This window comes from Macaca fascicularis, chromosome 1 (genome assembly GCF_037993035.2).
Source record: "Macaca fascicularis isolate 582-1 chromosome 1, T2T-MFA8v1.1".
Classification (NCBI taxonomy): domain Eukaryota; kingdom Metazoa; phylum Chordata; class Mammalia; order Primates; family Cercopithecidae; genus Macaca; species Macaca fascicularis.
In genome coordinates, this window is record NC_088375.1 from 193,793,115 (window position 1) to 193,812,945 (window position 19,831).

The following is a 19,831-nucleotide window of genomic DNA, read 5'->3' on the forward strand; positions in this document are numbered from 1 at the left end:
ATCAAAACAACCTCTTTAAAGCACAAATCTCACAGGACCTATAAAACAAAAATACAATTTAAAAAATAAAAACAAAACAACTAAGGTATACAGGCAACAAATAGCACTATCAATGGAATAGTACCTCACATTTCAATACTAACATTGAATGTAAATGGCCTAAATGCTCTACTTAAAATATACAGAATTGCAGAATGGATAAGAATTCACCAACCAAACATCTGCTGCCCTCAAGAGACCCACCTAACACATAAGGACTTGAACAAACTTAAGGTAAAAGGGTTGTAAAAGACATTTCATGCAAATGGACATCAAAAGCAAGCAGGAGTAGCTATTCTTATATCAGACAAAACAAACTTTAAAGCAACAGCAGTTAAAAAAGACAAAGAGGGACATTATATAATGATAAAAGGCCTTGTCCAACAGGAAAATATCATAATCCTAAACACACATGTACCTAACACTTGGAGCTTCCAAGTTTATAAAACAATTACTAATTAATATGGTTTGGCTATATCCTCCACCCAAATCTCATCTTTAATTATACTCCCATAACTCCCACATGTTGTGGGAGGGACCTAGTGGGAGATAATTTGAATCATGGGGTGGTTCCGCCATATTGTTCTCATGGTAGTGAACAAGTCTCACAAGAGCTGATGATTTTATCAGCGGTTTCCACTTTTGCATCTTCCTTATTTTCTCTTGCTGCTGCCATGTAATAAGTGCCTTTCGCTTCCCACCATGATTCTGAGGCCTCCCCAGCCATGTGGAACTGTCAGTGCCGGTAAACCTCTTTTTCTTCCCAGTCTCGGGTATGTCTTTATCACCACTGTCAAGATGGACTAATACAGTAAATTGGCACCGGTAGTGTGGGGTGCTGCTGAAAAGATACCCAAAAATATGGAAGCAACTTTGGAACTGGGTAACAGGCAGCAGTTGGAACAGTTTGAAGGGCTCAGAAGAAGACAGGAAAATGTGGGGAATTTTGGAACTTCCTAGAAACTTGTTAAATGGCTTTGACCAAAAACCTGATAGCAATATGGACAATAAGGTCCAGGCTGAGGTGGTCTCAGATAAAAATGAGAAACTTGTTGGGAACTGGAGCAAAGGTGACTCTTGTTATGTTTTAGCAAAGAGACTGGCAGCAATTTGCCCCTGCCCTAGAGATTTGTGGAAATTTGAACTTGAGAGAGATGATTTAGGGTATCTGGTGGAAAAATTTCTAAGCGGCAAAGCAAGAGGTGACCTGGAGGCTGGGCGCAGTGGCTTATGCCTGTAATCCCAGCACTATGGGGAGGCTGAGACGGGCGGACCACAAGGTCAGGGGTTTGAGACCAGCTTGGCCAATATGGTGGTCTCAGATATGGTGAAACCCTGTCTCTAATAAAAATACAAAGCTGGGCGTGGTGGCACGTGCCTGTAGTCCCAGCTACTTGGGAGGCTGAGGCAGGAGAATCACTTGAACCCAGGAGGCAGAGGTTGCAGTGATCCAAGATCATGCCATTGCAATCCAGCCCCGGGTGACAGAGCAAGACTCTGTCTCAAAAAAAAAAAAAAAAAAAAAAAAGAGGTGACGGGTGCTGTTAAAGGCATTCCACTTTATAAAGGAAGAAGAGCATAAAAGTTTGGAAAATTTGCAGCTTGACAATGTGATAGAAAAGAAAAACCCATTTTCAAGGAGAAATTCAAGCTTGCTGCAGAAATTTGCATAAGTAACGAGAAGCCAAATGTTAATCCCCAAGACAATGGGGAAAATGTCTCCAGGCCATGTCAGAGGTCTTTAAAACAGCCCCTCCCATCCCAGCCCCTCCCCTCCCTTCATCCCAGTCCCTCCCCTCCCTTCATCCCAGCCCCTCCCCTTCACAGGCCCAGAGGCCTAGGAGAAAATGGTTTCCTGGCCCAAGCCCAGGGTCCCCATGCTGTGTGCAGCCTAGGGACTTGGTGCCCTGTGTTAGCTGCTCCAGCCATGGCTGAAAGGAGCCAATGTAGAGCTCAAGCCATGACTTCAGAAGTGCAAGCCCCAAGCTTTGGCAGCTTCCACATGGTGTTGAGCCTGCAAGTACAGAAAAGTCAAGAATCGGGGTATGGGAACCTCCACCTAGATTTCAGAAGATGTGTGGAAACACCTGAATGCCCACACAGAAGTTTGCTGCAGGGGTGGGGCACTCATAGATAACTTCTGCTAGAGAAGTGCAGAAGAGAAATGTGGGGTCAGAGCTGCCACAGAGTCCCTACTGGGGTACTGCCTAGTGGAGCTGTGAGAAGAGGGCCACTGTCCTCCAGACTCCAGAATGGTAGATCCACCGACAGCTCACACCGTTTGCCTGGAAAAGACACAGACACTCAATGCCAGCCCATGAACGCAGCTGGGAGGGAGGCTGTACCCTGCAAAACTACAGAGGTGGAGCTGCTCAAGACCATGGGAACCCACCTCTTGCATCAGCATGACCTGGATGTGAGACCTGGAGTCAAAGGGGATCATTTTGGAGCTTTAAAATTTGACTGCCCTGCTGGATTTCAGACTTGCATTGGCCCCGTAACCCCTTTGTTTTGGTCAGTTTCTCCCATTTGGAATGGCTGTGTTTATCCAATACCTGTACCCCATTGTATCTAGGAAGTAACTAGCTTGCTGTTGATTTTATAGGCTCATAGGTGGAATGGACTTGCCTTGTCTCAGATGAGACTTTGGACTGTGGACTTTTGGGTTAATGCTGAAATGAGATAAGCCTTTGGGGGATTGTTGGGAAGGCATGATTGGTTTTGAAATGTGAGGACATGAGATTTGGAGGGCCTCGGGTGGGATGATATAGTTTGGATCTGTGTCCCCACCCAAATCTCATCCTGAATTGTACTCCCATAATTCCCGTGTATTGTGGGAGGGGCCCAGTGGGAGATAATTTGAATAATGGGGGCGGTTTCCCCATACTGTTCTTGTGGTAGTGAATAAGTCTCACAAGATCTAATGGTTTTATCAGAGGTTTTCGCTTTTGCATCTTCCTTATTTTCTCTTGCGCCACCATGTAAGAAGTGCCTTTTGCCTCCACCACGATTCTGAGGCCTCCCCAGCCATGAGGATCTGTGAGTCCAATTAAACCTCTTTATCTTCCCAGTCTTGGGTATGTCTTTATCAGCAGCGTGAAAACAGCCTAATACTAATAGACCTAAGAAATAAGATAGACAGCAACACAGTAATAGTGGGGGACTTCAGTACTCCACTGACAGCACTAGATGGGTCATCAAGACAGAAAGTCAAGAAAGAAACAATGGATTTAAACTATACCCTGAAACAAATGGATTTAACAAATATATATGGAACATTCCATCCAATAGCCACAGAATACAGCACATGGAACTTTCTCCAAGATAGAGCATATGGGAAGCCACAAAACGAGCCTCAATAAATTTAAGAAAATTGAAATTATATCAAGCACTCTCGCAGACCACAGTTAAATAAAACAGGAAATCAATTCCAAAAGGAACCTTCAAAACCACACAAATACATGGAAATTCAATAACCTGCTCTTGAATGATCATTGAGTTAAAAATGAAATCAAGATGAAAATTAAATAATTCTTCGAACTGAATGACAATAGTGACACAACCTGTCAAAACCTCTGGACACAGCAAAGGTGATGCTAAGAGGAAAGTTCATAGCCCTAAACGCCTACAGCAAAAAGTCTGAAAGAGCACAGACAATCTAAGGTCATACCTCAAGGAACTAGAGAAACAAGAACAAACCCAAACCCAGCAGAAGAAAGGAAATAACCAAGATCAGAGCAGAACTAAATCAAGTTGAAACAAAATAAACTGTACAAAAGATAAATGAGCCCCTACCTCCCACCCGCCATGGCCACACCCTGCGTGCTCTGGTGGCCGCTGAGCCTGTGTCCGGGAAGGCCAAACTGACACACCCAGGGGAGGCGATCCTGGCAGTTGGCCTGGCGGGCGGCATTGACATCTGCATCACCTTCCCCACCAATACGTGAAGACGCAGCTGCATTTGGATGAACACTTGCACCTGCCACAGTACCGGGGCACTGGGGACTGCGTGCAGCAGATGGTCCACAGCCATGGTGCCCTGGGCCTATACTGTGGCCTCAGCTCCCACCTCTGCAGCTCCATCCCCAAGGCAGCCGTCAGGTTTGGAATGTTTGCGTTCCTCAGCAACCACATGCAGGATGCCCAGGGACAGCTGGACAGCACGCACGAGCTGCTCTGTGGCCCAGGAGCCAGCATGGCCAGGGGCCATGGAAGTCGTGTGCCCCACGGAGACCATCAAGGTGAAGTTCAACCACAACCAGACCTCCCCAAACCCCAAGTACACAGGATTCTTCCATGCGGTTAGGGAGATTGTGTGGGAACAAGGGCTGAAGGGAACGTACCAGGACCTCACAGCCACCATGCTGAAGCAGGGCTCGAACCAGGCTATCTGCTTCTTTGTCATGATCTCCCTGTGCAACTGGTACCGAGGGAACAACCTCAACAAGCCCATGAACCTGCTGATCACTGGGGTCTTCAGAGCTATTGTGGGTGCAGCCAGTGTCTTTGGAAACACTCCTCTGGACGTGATTAAGACCCAGATGCAGGGCCTGGAGGTGCACAAATACTGGAACACATGGGACTGTGGCTTGCAGATCCTGAGGAAGGAGGGCTCAAGGCATTCTACAAGGGCACTGTTCCTGCCTGGGCTGGGTTGTCCTGAATGTGGCCATAGTGTTTATCATCTATGATGAGGTGGTAAAACTGCTCAACAAAGTGTGGAAGACATACTAAGCCTAGAGGCCCTCAAAGGAACCACCCCAGGCACCTCCAGAGTGCCCCACCACCCTTGTCTCACATGATTTCAGTGCAGTAGTGCCAAAAGGCCCCTTGCCATGTCCCTCAAGCTCTGTGGCCTGGTCTCTGCATTGTGGCTGTCAAATTCATGTGTTCCATAGTGCCGTGTCCTCCCTGTGGTCTCTGTGTGACACCACCACTGTGTCCCAATGTCTGGCCCAGCCATGGCTGGGTGTGCATCTGGCCTGTGACCCTGTGCCCACTTGTCCAGGTGCTTACTGTGAGCCCTGTGCCTGTGTTTCATGTTCTGTGTCATGTGACCATGTGGCCTAGGTCCTCAGCCCTATATCACTGGCCTGGTCCCAGTCCACTGCCTTTCACCCTGCCCCAGCATACCACAACTGCCTCCAGGCCTCTACCTGGCTTCACCGCATTCCAGGGGCTGCAGCCCCCGACTTCTCCCACTATTGGCCTTAACTGGCCCTTGGGGCCTCCCTCAGCCCAGGACAGGGTGGCATCCGCCACTCTCAGGACCACCCTGCCAAGGCAGAATAAACCAGATTGTGTTGCAAAAAAAAAAATAAATAAATGAAACAAAAAGCTGGTTGTTTGAAAAGATAAATAAAATTGATAGACCATTAGCAAGAAGAGAGAAAATCCAAATAAGTTCAGTAAGAAACAAAACGGGAGATATTACAGCTGACACCACAGAAATACAAAAGGTCATTCAAGGCTACTATGAACACCTTTACATACATAAACTAGAAAACCTAGAAGAGATGGATAAATTCCTGGGTAGATACAACCCTCCAAGCTTAAATCAGGAAGAATTAGGTACCCTGAACAGACCAGTAACAAGCAGCAAGATTAAAATGGTAATTTAAAAATTACCAGCCAAAAAAAGTCCACGACCAGACGGATTCACAGCAGAATTCTACCAGATGTTCAGAATTGGTGTGAATCCTGTTGACACTACTCCACAAGATAGAAAAAGAGGGAACCCTCCCTAATTCATTCTGTGAAGCCAAAATCATCCTAATACCAAAACCAGGAAAGGATATAACTAAAAAAGAAAACTACAGACCAACCAGTATCCCTGATGAACATAAATGCTAAAATTCTTAACAAAGCACTAGCTAACCAAATCCAACAACATATCAAAAAGATAGTCCACCATGATCAAGTAGGTTTCATAACATTAATGCAGGGATGGTTTAACATATGTGAGTCAATAAATGTGATACGCCACATAAACAGAATTAACAAAAATCACATGATCATCTCAATAGATGCAGGAAAAGCATTTGACAAATCTAGTATCTTTTTATGATTAAAACTCCCAGCAAAATTGGCATACAAGAGATGTATGTAATAAAAGCCATCTATTAAAAGCCCACAGCCAACATAATACTGAATAGGGAAAAGTTGAAAACATTCCCGCTGAGAACTGAAACAAGAAAAGGATGCCCACTCTCACCACTTCTCTTCAACATAGCACTGGAAGTCCTAGGCAGAGCAATCAGACAAGAGAAAGAAATAAAGGGCATCCATATCAGTAAAGAGGAAGTCAGACTGTCACTGTTTACTGACTATAGGATCGTTTACCTCAAAAACCCTAAAGACTCCTCCAGAAAGCTCCTACAACTGATAAAAGAATTCAGCAAAGTTTCCAGGTACAAAATTAATGTACACAAATCAGTAGCTCTTCTGTACACCAACAGCGACCAAGTTGAGAATCAAATCAAGTACTCAACCCCTTTTACAGTAGCTGCAAAATAAAATAAAATACTTAGGAATATACCTAACAAGGAGGTGAAAGACCTCTACAAGGAAAACTACAAAGCACTGCTGAAAGAAATCATTGACGACACAAATGGAAACACATCCCATGCTGATGGATGGGTAGAGTCAATATTGTGAAAATGACCATACTGCCAAAAGCAATCTACAAATACCCAATGCAATTCCCATCAAAATACCAACATCATTCTTCACAGAATTAGAAAAAACAATTCTAAAATTCATATGGAACCAAAAAAGAGCCCACATATCCAAGCAAGACTAAACAAAAAGAACAAATCTGGAGGCATTACATTACCTAATTTCAAACTATACTATAAGGCCATAGTCACCAAAACAGCATGGTACTGGTATAAAAATAGAGACCTAGACCAATGGAACAGAATAGGGAACCCAGAAATAAATCCAAATACTTAGAGCCAACTGATCTTTGACAAAGCAAACAAAAACATAAAGTGGGGAAAGGACACCCTTTTCAACATATGGTGCTGGGATAATTGGCTAGCCACATGTAGGAGAATGAAACCAGATCCTCATCTCTCACCTTATACAAAAATCAACTCAAAATGGATTAAGGACTTAAATCTAAGACCTGAAACTATGAAAATTTTAGAAGATAACATTCGAAAACCCCTTCTAGACATTGGCTTAGGCAGGAAGTTCATGACTAAGAACCAAAAGCCAATGCAATAAAAACAAAGATAAATTGCTGGGACTTCTTAAACTAACAAGCTTTTGCATGGCAAAAGGAACAGTCAGCAGAGTAAACAGACAACCCACAGAGTGGGAAAAAATCTTCACAATCTGTACATCTGACAGAGGACTAATATCCAAAATCCACAGTGAACTCAAATCAAAAAGAAAAAAGCAAACAATACCATCAAAAAGTGGGCTAAGGACATAAATACAAAATTCTCAAAAGAAGATATACAAATAGGCAACAAATACATGAAAAAATGTTCAACATCACTAATGATCAGGGAAATGCAAATCAAAACTACAATGTGATACCACCTTACTCCTACAAGAATGGCCATAATCAAAAAATAGTAGATGTTGGCATGGATGCAGTGAACAGGGAACACTTCTACACTGCTGGTGGGAATGTAAACTAGTACAACCACTATGGAAAACAGTGTGGAGATTCCTTAAAGAACTATAAGTAGAACTACCATTTAATGCAGCAATCCCACTACTGGATATCTACCCAGAGGAATAGAAGTCATTATACAAGAAAGATATTGGCACACACATGTTTATAGCAACACAGTTCAAAGTTGCAAAAACGTGGAACCAACCCAAATGCCCATCAATCAATGAGCGAATAAAGAAACTGTGATATAGGGCCGGGCGCCGTGGCTCACGCCTGTAATCCCAGCACTTGGGAGGCCGAGGCAGGTGGATCACGAGGTCAGGAGATCAAGACCATCCTGGCTAATATGGTGAAACCCCATCTCTACTAAAAATACAAAAAATTAGCCAGGCATGGTGGCACACACCTGTAGTCCCAGCTACTCGGGAGGCCGAGGCAGGAGAATCGCTTGAACCCAGGAGGTGGAGGTTGCCATGAGCCAAGATCACGCCACTGCACTCCAGCCTGGTGTCAGAGCAAGACTCTATCTGAAAAAAAAAAAAAAAAGAAACTGTGAGAGAGAGAGAGAGAGAGAGAGAGAGAGAGATATGATTGAATACTACTCAGCCATAAAATGGAATTAATGGCATTTGCAGAGACCTGGATGAGATTGGAGACTATTACTCTGAGTGGAGTAACTCAGGAATGGAAAACTAGACATCATTTCTCACTTATAAGTGGGAGCTAAGCTATGAGGATGCAAAGGCATAAGAATAACACAATGGACTTTGGAGACTCAGGGGTAAAGGGTGGGAAGAGGATGAGGGATAAAAGATTGTACAAATACAGTGCAGCATATACTGCTTCGGTAATGGTTGCACCAAAATATTGTAAATCACCACTAAAGAACTTACTTATGTAACCAAACACCACCTGTTCCCCAATAGCCTATAGAAATTAAAAAAAAAAAATTATTAAACATGTCTCAGAGAGCTACCCCATAGTCAAATTGTCAGAATCCAAGAACAAAGAGAAAACCTTGAAAACAGCAAGAGAAAAATGATCCATCATATAAATGAGATACTCAACATGACTACTGGCTTACTTATGATCAGAAACAAGACCAGAAGGCAGTGGGATGACATTCAAAGTACTAAAAGAAAACAAAAAACAAGAACAACAAAGAACACCAGTCAACAGAGAATTTTATATCCAACATATTCTCTCTCAAAGTACAGGTGAAAAAAGGCAAATGCAGGTAAAGACTGAAAGCATGTATTGCTAGCAGACTTTCCTAATACTAAAGTTCTTGAGGCTGAAAAGTGACACCAGATTGTAGCTTGAATGCACACAAAGAAATAATGAGCACTGATTTAAGGTCATCACATAGGTAAATAAAAGATAATATACATGTTTACACTTTTATTTTAACTGATTAAAGATAACTGCATAAAGCCATTTAAAAAAAGAGAGAGATCTGGTAGGAGGTAATTAGATCATGGGGGCAGTTCCCCCATGCTGGTCTCGTGATAGTGAGTTCTCACAAGATCTGATGGTTTTATAAGGGGCTCTTCCCCCTTCGCTCGCCACTCTCTCTCTCACCTACCGTAAGACATGCTTCTTCCCCTTCCACCATGATTGTAAGTTACTTGAGACCTCCCCAGCCCTGCAGAACTGTGAGTCAATTACGGAACTGTGAGTCAATTAAACCTCTTTATTAATTAACAAGTCTCAGGTATGTCTTTATAGCAGTGTGAAAATGGATTAATACCATATCTAACAAGTATCTCATAAGAAACATGTTTAAAAACTGAACTGTTGGTTCTCTTTCCCAATGTTTAACATCCCAGTAAATGGCATCATTTTCCTCCAAATTGCTTAAGCAAATAATATTGGATCATCTATGATGCCTCTCTTTCTTTTAAAAAAAATTTTTTTTAATACAAACAGGGTCTCACTGTCACCCAGGCTGTAATGCAGTGGTGTGATCACAGCTCGCTGCAGCCTTGAACTCCTGGGCTCAAGTGATCCTCCCACCTCAGCCTTCTGAGTAGCTGGGAACACAGGTTCATGCCACCACTTCTGGCTAATTAAAAAAAAAAAATTTCTAGAGACAGGATCTCGCTATGTTGCCCGAGCTGGTCTTGAACTCCTGGCCTCAAGTGATCCTCCTGCCTCCCAGGGTACTGGGATTACAGATGTGAGCCACCATGCCCAGCCCTCCTCTATTTCATTGGATATGATTTTATACTTTTGTGTTTTGTCTTTGCTAATTTTCTTTCACTGACATCCAGTCATGTCAGCTCTTTCTTCCAGTGTATTCTGAATCTAACTAATTCTCATCTTCTCCAATAATATTACTCTCTTCAAAGATTTCAGTTCATCACTATCTTTTGTCTTTTTTGTTTGTGTTTATTTTATATTGATATAAGAGGGTGCTGGATTCATTTCCAACACCCCCAGAAGACTCACTTATTCTCCCTTTTGGTTGAAACCCCACCTGCCCAACCCATCAAACTATCACTACAGATTAGTTTTTCTGTTTTCAGACTTCATATAAAGATAATTATAAAATACATACTCTGGCTTCTTTTGTCTAACATTATTTCTGTGAGATTCATATTGCTGCATACAATAATTGTTCTTTTTAATTTCTCTGTAATATTCCTGTTTATGAATATACCACATTTTAAAAATCTGTTGGGCCTTTAGGTTGTTTCTAGTTTTGCCTCTTATGAAAAATGCAATGGTGAATATTCTAGCACATGGCTTTTGGTGGTCATATCACTCACTTCTCTTGGATATATACTGAGATGTGGAATTGTTGGGTCATAGGATATACAGCTAAGCAATTTGTCAAAATGATTTACGTTCCCACCAGCAATGTTGAATTCTAGTTGCTTCACATCCTCACCAATATTGTCAGTCCTTTAAATTTTAGCAGTTTTGGTGGGATATAGTGTCCCATAGTTTTAATTTACATTTCTGTATTACTAATAGTATTCAACAACTTTTTGTATGCTTATTTGCCATTATACTCATTTTTGTGAAGTGCTTCATCAAGTCTTATCCATTTTTTAAATTGCCCAGTCTTCATTATTGATTTTTGGGCATTCTTTATATATTCTGGATATTATTTTTCTTATGTATGTGTTTTGTGTATCTTTTCCCACTTCTGGATTTTTTTCATTTTCTTAATATTGTCCTTTGATTAAGAGAAATATTTTGTTTTAATGAGGTCATATATATCAATCTTCAGTCTCTGATAATTAATGCTTTTTGTGTCCTGTTTTAATAAATCTTTGTCTGCCCCCATAGTTTTGAAGGTATTCTCATTTGTCTTCTTCTAGAAATTAGATGTTTTAGCCTTCACATTAATTTTCGTATCTGGTGTGAAACAGAATTCAAGTTTAATTTTTTTCCATATGGATACCTATTTGACTCACCACAATTTTATTGAAAAGACTATTTTTTCTCTCCACAGAATTGCAAGGGCACATTTATCATAAATCAGATGACTATATATGTGTAGTTAATTTTGGAACTCTCTATTTTGCTCTGTTGATTCATTCATCTACCCTTGCACCAATAATATATGTCTTTTTTTTTTTTTAAGACAGTCCTGTTCTGTCACGTACACTAGAGTGCAGTGACACCATCATGGCTCGATGCAGCCGTAACCTCCAGGGCTTAAGTAATCCTCCCACCTCAGCATCCAGAGTCACTGGGACTACAGGTGTGCGCCACCATGCCCAGCTAATTTTTTAAAAAAATTTTGTAGAGACTGGGTCATGCTATGTTGCAAGGCTGGTCTCAAACTCCTGGCCTCAAGCAGTCCTCCTGCCTCAGTCTCCCAGAGTGCTGGGGTTATAGGCATGAGACACCAAGCCCAACCAATAATATATGTGTAGATTACTGTAACTTTATAATGAATCTTGCAGTTTGATGATTCACATTCTCCAGCTTTGCTGTTATTCATGAAGATTGACTTTGCATTTCCTATTAAAATTTAGAATTAAATTGTCAATTTGTATACATACACCACACATTTTTTAGAAACTGCTGAGATTTTGATTGGAATTGCATTGACTCTAGATCAGTTTGATGAGAGTTGACACCTAACAGTGGTAACGCTTTCAATCTATGAATGTAACATCCCTTCATGGCCATGTGGTATCTAGATCTTCTTTAATTTCTCCTATCAATGTTTTATAGTTTTCAGTGCAGATGTCTTGCCCATCTTTCACTGAATACTTGATGTTCAAATAACATCAAGTATTTTGTGGATTTTTAAATAATTTTCAAATTGTTGCTATTTAGAGAAATACATTAGAATTTTACATATTAGATTTGTATCTAGTGACCTTTCCAAATTCATTTTTTTATTTTAATAGATTTGTAGACTTGTAGGGAGGAATATTTACATAAACAATCATGTTGTGTACAAGTAACACTTCTTCCCTTACAATCTATATTTATAGATTTTATTTCTTTTCGTTTCCTTATTGCATTGACCTCCAATACAATGTCGAATAGAAGTGGTGATAGTAGTTATTTTGTTTTATCCCATAATTCAATAAGAAGTGTTCAATATTTCACCATTAAGAATACTATTGGTTATAGTTTTTTTTATAGATGGCTTTATCTAGACTAAGGAAATTCTCTTTTATTCCTAGTTTATTGATAATTTTTATCATGAATGGGTGTTGAATTTTGTCAAATGCTTTTTCTTCATCTATTGAGATGATATATGGACTTTCTCTTTCATTTAGTGAATGTATGTGTTCAGCTGATTGTATTTTCCATTGTTAAACAACCTTTGTATTTCTGGAATAAATCCCACTTAGTTATGATATATTATCCTACATGTTATGATATGATATATATATATAGGATTATATATCTGATATACATATATAGAGAGAGCTAGATTTAATTTACAAATACTTGGTTAAAGATTTTGCATCTATGTTCATGAGGGATATTAGTCTAGTTTTTTTTCTTTTTCTTGTAACATCTTTGTCATGTTTTGGTATGGGGGTTATGCTGGCCTTATAAAATGAAATGGGAAGTGTTCCCTCTTCTATTTTTCAAAAGAGACTTTGCAAGATTTGTTATTATTTCTTATTTAAATATTTGCCAGAATTCACCAGTGAAGCCATTTAGGCCTGGGATTTTCTTTGTGGAAAGATTTTTAATTGCAGTTGCAATTTTTTAATTATATATGAGGCTTTTCATATTCTGTTTTTTCTTGTGTCAGTGGTATTTTTTTGCTTTATTTTGTTTTTTAAGAGATGAGGTATCCACTCTATAATCCAGGCTCAAGTGCAGCGGTGCAATATAGCTCACTGTAACCTCGAACTGGGCTCAAGTGATCCTCTCGAGTAACCATTTGTTTTTGTAGAGATGGGGTCCCACAGTGTTGCCCAGGCTGGTCTTGCGTGGCGTTTTATCTCAATTTTCGTATTTATTGGCATAAAGTTATTTATACTATCCTGTTCTCTTACCAATGTCTGATGGATCTATGATGAAACTGTCTCTGCATATTCTATATTTATTAGGTATATGTATCAGGTAGATTGGTTGTTTAATTGGTTATTCATGTTATTAGTTTTCTTTTGGTTAGTGTTTATTGAGTATATTATTTTCATCTGTTTGCTTTTATCTTCCTGTGTTTTTATATTTTGAGTGTCTTTGTATCTCGGGGCCCTCTTATAAACAAATATAACTAGTTCTGAGGTTTCTTTTTTTGGTCTGGTTTGTTCATTTATTCCTACCGATTGTTTTACTTAATCCACCTTTATTTAATATAATTACTTATTTGGGTTTAAGTCAACATTTTGCATTTTGCTTTTTTGTTTTCTATTTGTCCAAGTTCTTCCTTATTTCTTTATTCCTCTGTTCTTGCCTTCTTTTGGATTAATCAAGTATGTTTTATTATTCTACTTCTCTCCCCTTAGCTTTTTAGTAATACATTCTTATCACTGATAATTCTTTAATTAATTGCCCTATGCAAATATGCATATTGGACTTATTAAAATCTACCTTAAGTGCTCTAAACACTCCCAAATAATGCAAAATTCATACCAAAATTTGGCTCCATTTACTCTTCACTTTCATCCTCTGTGCTATTGCTGTCATATAACTTATTAATACATATGTTATAAATGGCACAAGCCATTTTTATTGTTTTAAATAATCAGTATCCTTTTGTATCAACTCACATGTTTACCCTTTCTTATGTTCTTTATCTTTCCTGTAGTTTCATGTTTCCATCTGGAATTACTTTCCTTCAGCCTGAAGAACTTCCTTTTCATTTTCCATAGTTAGGTCTGCTGGTGAGATTCTCTCAGCTTTGATTATCTGAAAAATCTCGTTATTTTACCTTTATTTCTGAAGGATATTTTCACTGGGTGTATAATTCTATCTTTGGTAGTCTGTTTCTTTTAGCCCTTTAAAGATACTATTCTACTGCTTCTTGCTTACACAGTTTTATTGAAGAGACAGCTATCACTCTTATTGTTGCTCCTGTAATGCTGTTTTTCTCTCTGACTGCTTTTTAAAATGTATCTTTGTATTTCCTCCCTGTCTTTTATTTCATCTGTATTTCATCTTTTGTATTTTCAGCAGTTTGACAATTATGTGTTTTGGCATAGTTTTCTTTGCATTTTTCCTACTATGGATTGCTGAATCCATAAGCATACTGAATCTGTGGGTTGATGTCTTTCATTAGTTAGAGATAAAGTCTCTGCTGCTATCTTTTCATGTATTGCTTTTTCTTCATTCTATCTGTCTTCTCCCTCTGGGGTTGCAGCCACTCATATTTTGGACCTATTGACTGTGTCTACTTATCTCTAATGCTCTAAAATATTTTTTCATATTTTCTCACTGTACTTTATTTTGGATGTTTTCTATTTTTTCATCAAGTTTATCCGTCCTTTCTGTTGGCTCTTGTCTGCCCTTAAATCTATGCAATGAGTTCTTCCTAATACTGTATCTTTTAGTTATAATATGTCCATTTAATTTTTCTATAGATATTTCTGTGGGTACTATCTATCTTATATTTTGTTCATCTTTTTACATTTTAACATCTTAATTATGATTTTTTAAAAAATCTGTGTGTGTGTTCCATTATTTGGATAATATATGGGTCTCTTTCTATTGCCTATATTTTCTCTTGATTACTTACCACACTGTTTTGACTCTGTTGTGTCTAATAATTTTTGTAGTATGCCAAACATTTTATATTAAAAGAACTGTTGAGGCTCCAACTGGTATCTTCCATGAGAAAGAATTCTTCCTTTCCTCTGGTAGACTAATAGGATAGGACCTGATCACCTCAATCTAATTATGGATTGAGTTAGACTACGTCTGGATTGTGCCTATGGTTTATCCTTGTTTTTTGGACATGGATTGAGAACCTAATTTATATCTTCTTAGCCCTGAAACACTGCAGGAGATTGTCCTACCCTTGAGAGGTCTGGGGCTTAGTTTTATTACCTTTTACCCCTTATAGTTTTAAAATATCTTTAAGAGGAGATCAGCCATGTGTTTGGGGTATACCACCTACTTCTAGTGGAACCTTGTCTCCTAAAACCACAAGATTATAGGAGATTTTATTCTGCCTTTTAAAAGCTTTAAAGTTCCAGTGTGCTGACCCAAAATTCAGCAAATACCCAGTGAGAAAAACTGGCCACATGAAGGGGCTCCTTAAGTTTCCAGTTTGTCACAGCAGCTCTCATTTCTCTTTCTTCCAGTGGAGCCCCTCACCACATGCCAAGCCTGATCCTTAGTTTATGCCGAAATTAGCAGATGTCCTCAGGAAAGAAAACAGTATCAGCTACCTCAGAGGCCATCCCCTGGAATTCCAGTTCATCTAATCCTCATGACAGCTCTGTGCTGTCTTCAAATAATTACTCTTTTTCTAGTTGTTACATCGTTAACATTGTACTACCACAACTATCACTTCCTACCTGGAGGCCTAGGAAGTATTATCTTCTACCTGCCCTATATAATAGTTTATTAACTGGTCTTCCTAATTCTACTCTTGTCCCTCTCACAAAGCAGTCGGAGTGGTCCGTTTAAGTATATCTTGTCCCTCCCCTGCTCAAAACCTTCCAGTGGCTTCCCTTTATATTTAGAATAAGTTCAGTTCATTTTCACAGGCTACAGTCCTACACAATTTTACTGCTACTTACTCTCTAACCTAATTTCTCTCTACCCTCCCCTTTGCTCACTCAATTACAGCTCTACTGACCTCCTTTCCATTTCTCAAACACACTAACATGTTCCTGTCTCATAATCTTTGCACTTGTTGTTATACCCTCTCACATCTTCATAAGGCATTGTGCCTTTACCTCTTTCAGGAGCTCTGTGTAAATGTCATCTTCTCAAAGAGGACTTCCCTTAAAATTCTGTTTCCTTACCCTGCGTTAGTTTTAATCACAACACTTAGCACTACCTGACATTTTACTGTATATTGTGCTATTTTTTTAATTTTCTGTCTCTTTCACTAGGAGGTAAGCTCCATGAGAGTGGAAGTCTGGTTTGTTCACTGTTCTATCCCCAGGGCTTAGCACAGTGTATAACTTACAGTAAGTGCTCACTATTTGTAGGATGAATTAGATATCTCTTACCTCAAAAAATTCTCAGTTTAAGGAAAAAATGAATAACTGGAGTAAAATTAAGAAGTACTGTAACATAGATGTCTACAGAATGCTTTGGGAGTAAAGAGAGGGCACTGACTTAGTTGGGACATGGTGAGAGAAGGCCTCAATAAGGAGGTGGCCCTGGATCGAGTGCTGAAAATTTAGTATTGACATGTGTCTGATAAAAAATAATAGCTCAACATATATGGCTACTAGAACATGGGGTGGGATGATAGGAAATGACATTAGTCATAATGGGAGAGCAAGATGGGCAGAGTCAGAAAAGTCCTTAGAAATCAGGATAAAGAATTTAGACCTTACCTTAAAGGTAATGAGGAATAAAGGTTTTTAAGAGCAAAGGATTTTAAGGAGAGATGCTATCAGGTTTATATTTCCACATGTTCCTCTACTCCTCACTGCAATAGTCAAACTAAAACTTCAAGTAGATTGATGTAGAAAATCCCTGGCATAGTTATCAGGGCTCAATTTCAAAACAGTTCTTATCCCCAACTCACTATGTAACTTGGGGAGGGCATTGTGTCCTGTTCTGAGCCTTAGACCTTCATTCTTAGCAGGAGAGAATTATAGGTTTCTAAGAGCCCTTTCAACTGTGAGCCTATGATTCTGTTAATATTTATATACTTCAGCTTTGACTTAGGTCACAATACTTGTCTAAGATGCCTTAGGAAGAAAAATTTAATATATTTTTTGCATCTGCCAGAAATAATTTAAAACCTCCAATTCTAGCCAATCTAAATGCAGTTTTCTTCAGAGATTTCCTAAACGTTTAGGTCAAATGCCAGGAAACCAGCTTCTTGGAGCAAAACTACCTGAGCAGAAGTGGCAAGTCCTTTTTTCCTTCTGGCTGGGATGAGAATGCATGGGGGAGGGAGGGTGATAGAATGAGTCTTTTTCTTGCAGTTGTGATTCCAAAGAATCCCTATCCTGCCTCGGATGTGAATACTGAGAAGCCCAGCATCCACAGCAGCACCAAAACTGTCTTGGAACATCAACCAGGGCAGAGGGGGCGTAAACCAGGAAAGAAGCGGGGCCGGACACCCAAGACCCTAATTTCCCATCCCATCTCTGCCCCATCCAAGACAGCTGAACCTTTGAAATTCCCAAAGAAGAGAGGTCCCAAACCTGGCAGCAAGGTAGGTAAAATGTGGGTTTCCCAGAAAGGGATAGGGGATTATAAAGGGGTCATTCGGCCAGGCGCGGTGGCTTATACCTGTAATCCCAGCACTTTGGGAGGCCGAGGCGGGTGGATCACAAGGTCAGGAGATTGAAACCATCCTGGCTAACAGGATGAAACCCCATCTCTACTAAAAATACAAAAAATTAGCCAGGTGTGGTGGCGGGCGCCTGTAGTTCCAGCTACTCTGGAGGCTGAGGTAGGAGAATGGCGTGAACCCGGCAGGGGGAGCTTGCAGTGAGCGGAGATCGCACCACTCTACTCTAGACTGGGCAACAGAACAAGACTCCATCTCAAAAAAATAAGGCGGGTGGGGGGAGGGGGGCAGGGGCGGTCATTCATCCATACCCATCTCTCTTGGAAAGGGGCATATCTGGCCCTCTTCTCTATCTTGTATATGCTTGTAAGAGGAATTTCCTAGATCATCATCCCTACTTGCTACTTACCTGAGAGTTGGTAACATTAAAGATAGGATTGTGGAGGATAGGAAACAAATTTTAACTTTGAAAGTTACTCATATTTGAGGAGATTCTGGTCTAGTGTACATGGAAGAAACTGCTCTTTGTTAACCTTTCCAAAGTAGGTGTCCATCATGTGGACAGAAAGCACAAATTAACTCTGTAAATGTGTTTTTTTTTCTTTTAATCAGCTTTTTCAGGTTGAATGTATTTTTTGCTATCTGTACCTCTTCAAAAAAAAATTGAATACCTACTATCAGACTCTGTATTAAATGCCAATGCATACATATCCCATGATTTTCATAAAACCCTAAGCGATAAATAGTGTTAATGTTATTTTATAGTAAATTGAGACTTACAGATGTAAAATGATTTTTCTAAGATCACATGGCTAGTAAATGGCAAAACCTACAGAGATTGGTCCTTAGATCTACTTCCAAGGTCACTGGTTCCCTAGCATATATTAACTCTTTCCCACATTTCCTGAGGGACACAACACTTCTAGTATTCTAGTATTGGAAAAGACAGCTGAGTCAGCTTCACTGAGCACTGTTACTGAAAGTACTACCTCTTAGTCATGGCCTGTTTTTCATGGGTATCTTCCCTAAGGAAGGCATTGGTATGAAAAAAAAAAAAAGACTTCTGTCAGCAGCTTCTCTAGGGCCCCTTTTAGCATCACCTCCTCCACTCATTTCTTAACTGTCAGAAGATTTCTCTGATTCTCCTCCCTGAGTTCCAGTATACAGATGATACCCAGTTCTCCCTGGGCATTCCATCTCAATCTCATTAATTCCTCCCTAGGGCTAGTTTGTTTGTCTGTTGGTTTGTTTTGCTTGTTTATTAGCTTCCACTGACTTCAGTCCTTGTAGAATATAAGCTCCTCAAGGTCAAGAACCTAATCTTTTTCTTTTTTTTCCCTCCTGTGGTGCCTTATATCGTAGTCAGCCTTTTGGGAAATATTCAGAATATGCAAGATGGGTAGGAGGGTAGGTGGGTGGGTGCGTGGATGGATGGATGGATGGATGGATGGATGGATGGATGATTTTAGTGATGATGTTACTAATCTCAGTTGTCTCTTATTTTTGGTTTCGAATTCTCAATATCACCTCCTGATCTTCCTGTGTAACACATAATGCTCCTCTTGATCTGTTACCACTAACCCAGGTCCTAATTCATTTTTGCCTTCATTACCTCATTCTCATGTTGCAGAGGAGAGGCTGAAGGCCCAAAGGATGCAAAGGCCAGAGAAGCCATGCTTTTGATGATGGCTTTTGATGATGACATCTTGAGGACAGTCAGAAGAGGGAGAAAACTTATCTGGGGGGCTCCAAAGATATAACCAGAACCAATAAATGGAAACTCAAGCAGAGAAGCTTTATCTCAACATAAAAGGAACAGTTAAATCTATCCCCAAATGGAAGTAATGAGCCCCTATAACTAGAGGTATTTCATCAGGGACTGGATGACTCTATAGGAGGGATCTTTTGGGGAGAGGGAATTAGAAGTATTGGGTAGATGGTTGGGTTAAATGACCTTTAAGATCATTCAGAACTCAAAAACTGATTCTGTGATTGCCTCTGCTCTGCTCCCTCAGGAAGTCTTGAACGTAGTAACCAAAGTCCTTTTTCTTTCCAGCCGTCTTGAAAGCAGTCATTCTCATCTTTTCCTGTATTTTATGTCCTAGCATTTGATACTCTAATTCTCCTTTGTGTTCTTTTGCCAACCCCTACAAGTGTATATGCCTTCCACTTCACCTGTGAGCCTTATATCCCTTTTTGTTTGTTTTGCTTTGATTTTTGAGGCAGGGTCTCACTCTGTCACCCAGGCTGAGTGTAGTGACACAATCATTGTTCACTGCAGCCTTGACTTCCTGGGCTCAAGC

The 19,831-nt window shown here is 40.0% G+C and overlaps 1 protein-coding gene, 1 long non-coding RNA gene and 1 pseudogene across 46 annotated transcripts in view; 2 read left to right on the plus strand and 1 right to left on the minus strand.

Annotated features, from left to right (window-relative positions):
* Positions 1–19,831, plus strand: part of SCMH1 (Scm polycomb group protein homolog 1) — a 218,422-nt gene that overhangs the window by 153,838 nt on the left and 44,753 nt on the right. For 31 of the 45 annotated variants that reach the window (XR_012421699.1, XR_012421721.1, XR_010579411.2 and 28 more), the window contains one exon: positions 17,218–17,450. The exons of the other annotated variants lie outside the window; for them this stretch is intronic. Coding sequence is in view for 16 of the 31 variants with exons in the window: in XM_074010755.1 (XP_073866856.1) it covers positions 17,218–17,450 (233 nt within the window). In the remaining 15 variants the exon portion in view is untranslated. The remainder of the gene's footprint in view (positions 1–17,217; positions 17,451–19,831) is intronic. 45 annotated transcript variants of the gene reach the window in all.
* Positions 1–19,831, minus strand: part of LOC135966241 (uncharacterized) — a 31,273-nt gene that overhangs the window by 5,247 nt on the left and 6,195 nt on the right. Inside the window, exon 2 of the long non-coding RNA XR_010579413.2 lies at positions 8,076–8,196. This is a non-coding gene — a long non-coding RNA (uncharacterized lncRNA). The remainder of the gene's footprint in view (positions 1–8,075; positions 8,197–19,831) is intronic.
* On the plus strand, positions 2,732–5,852 carry LOC135966240 (tricarboxylate transport protein, mitochondrial pseudogene; annotated as a pseudogene).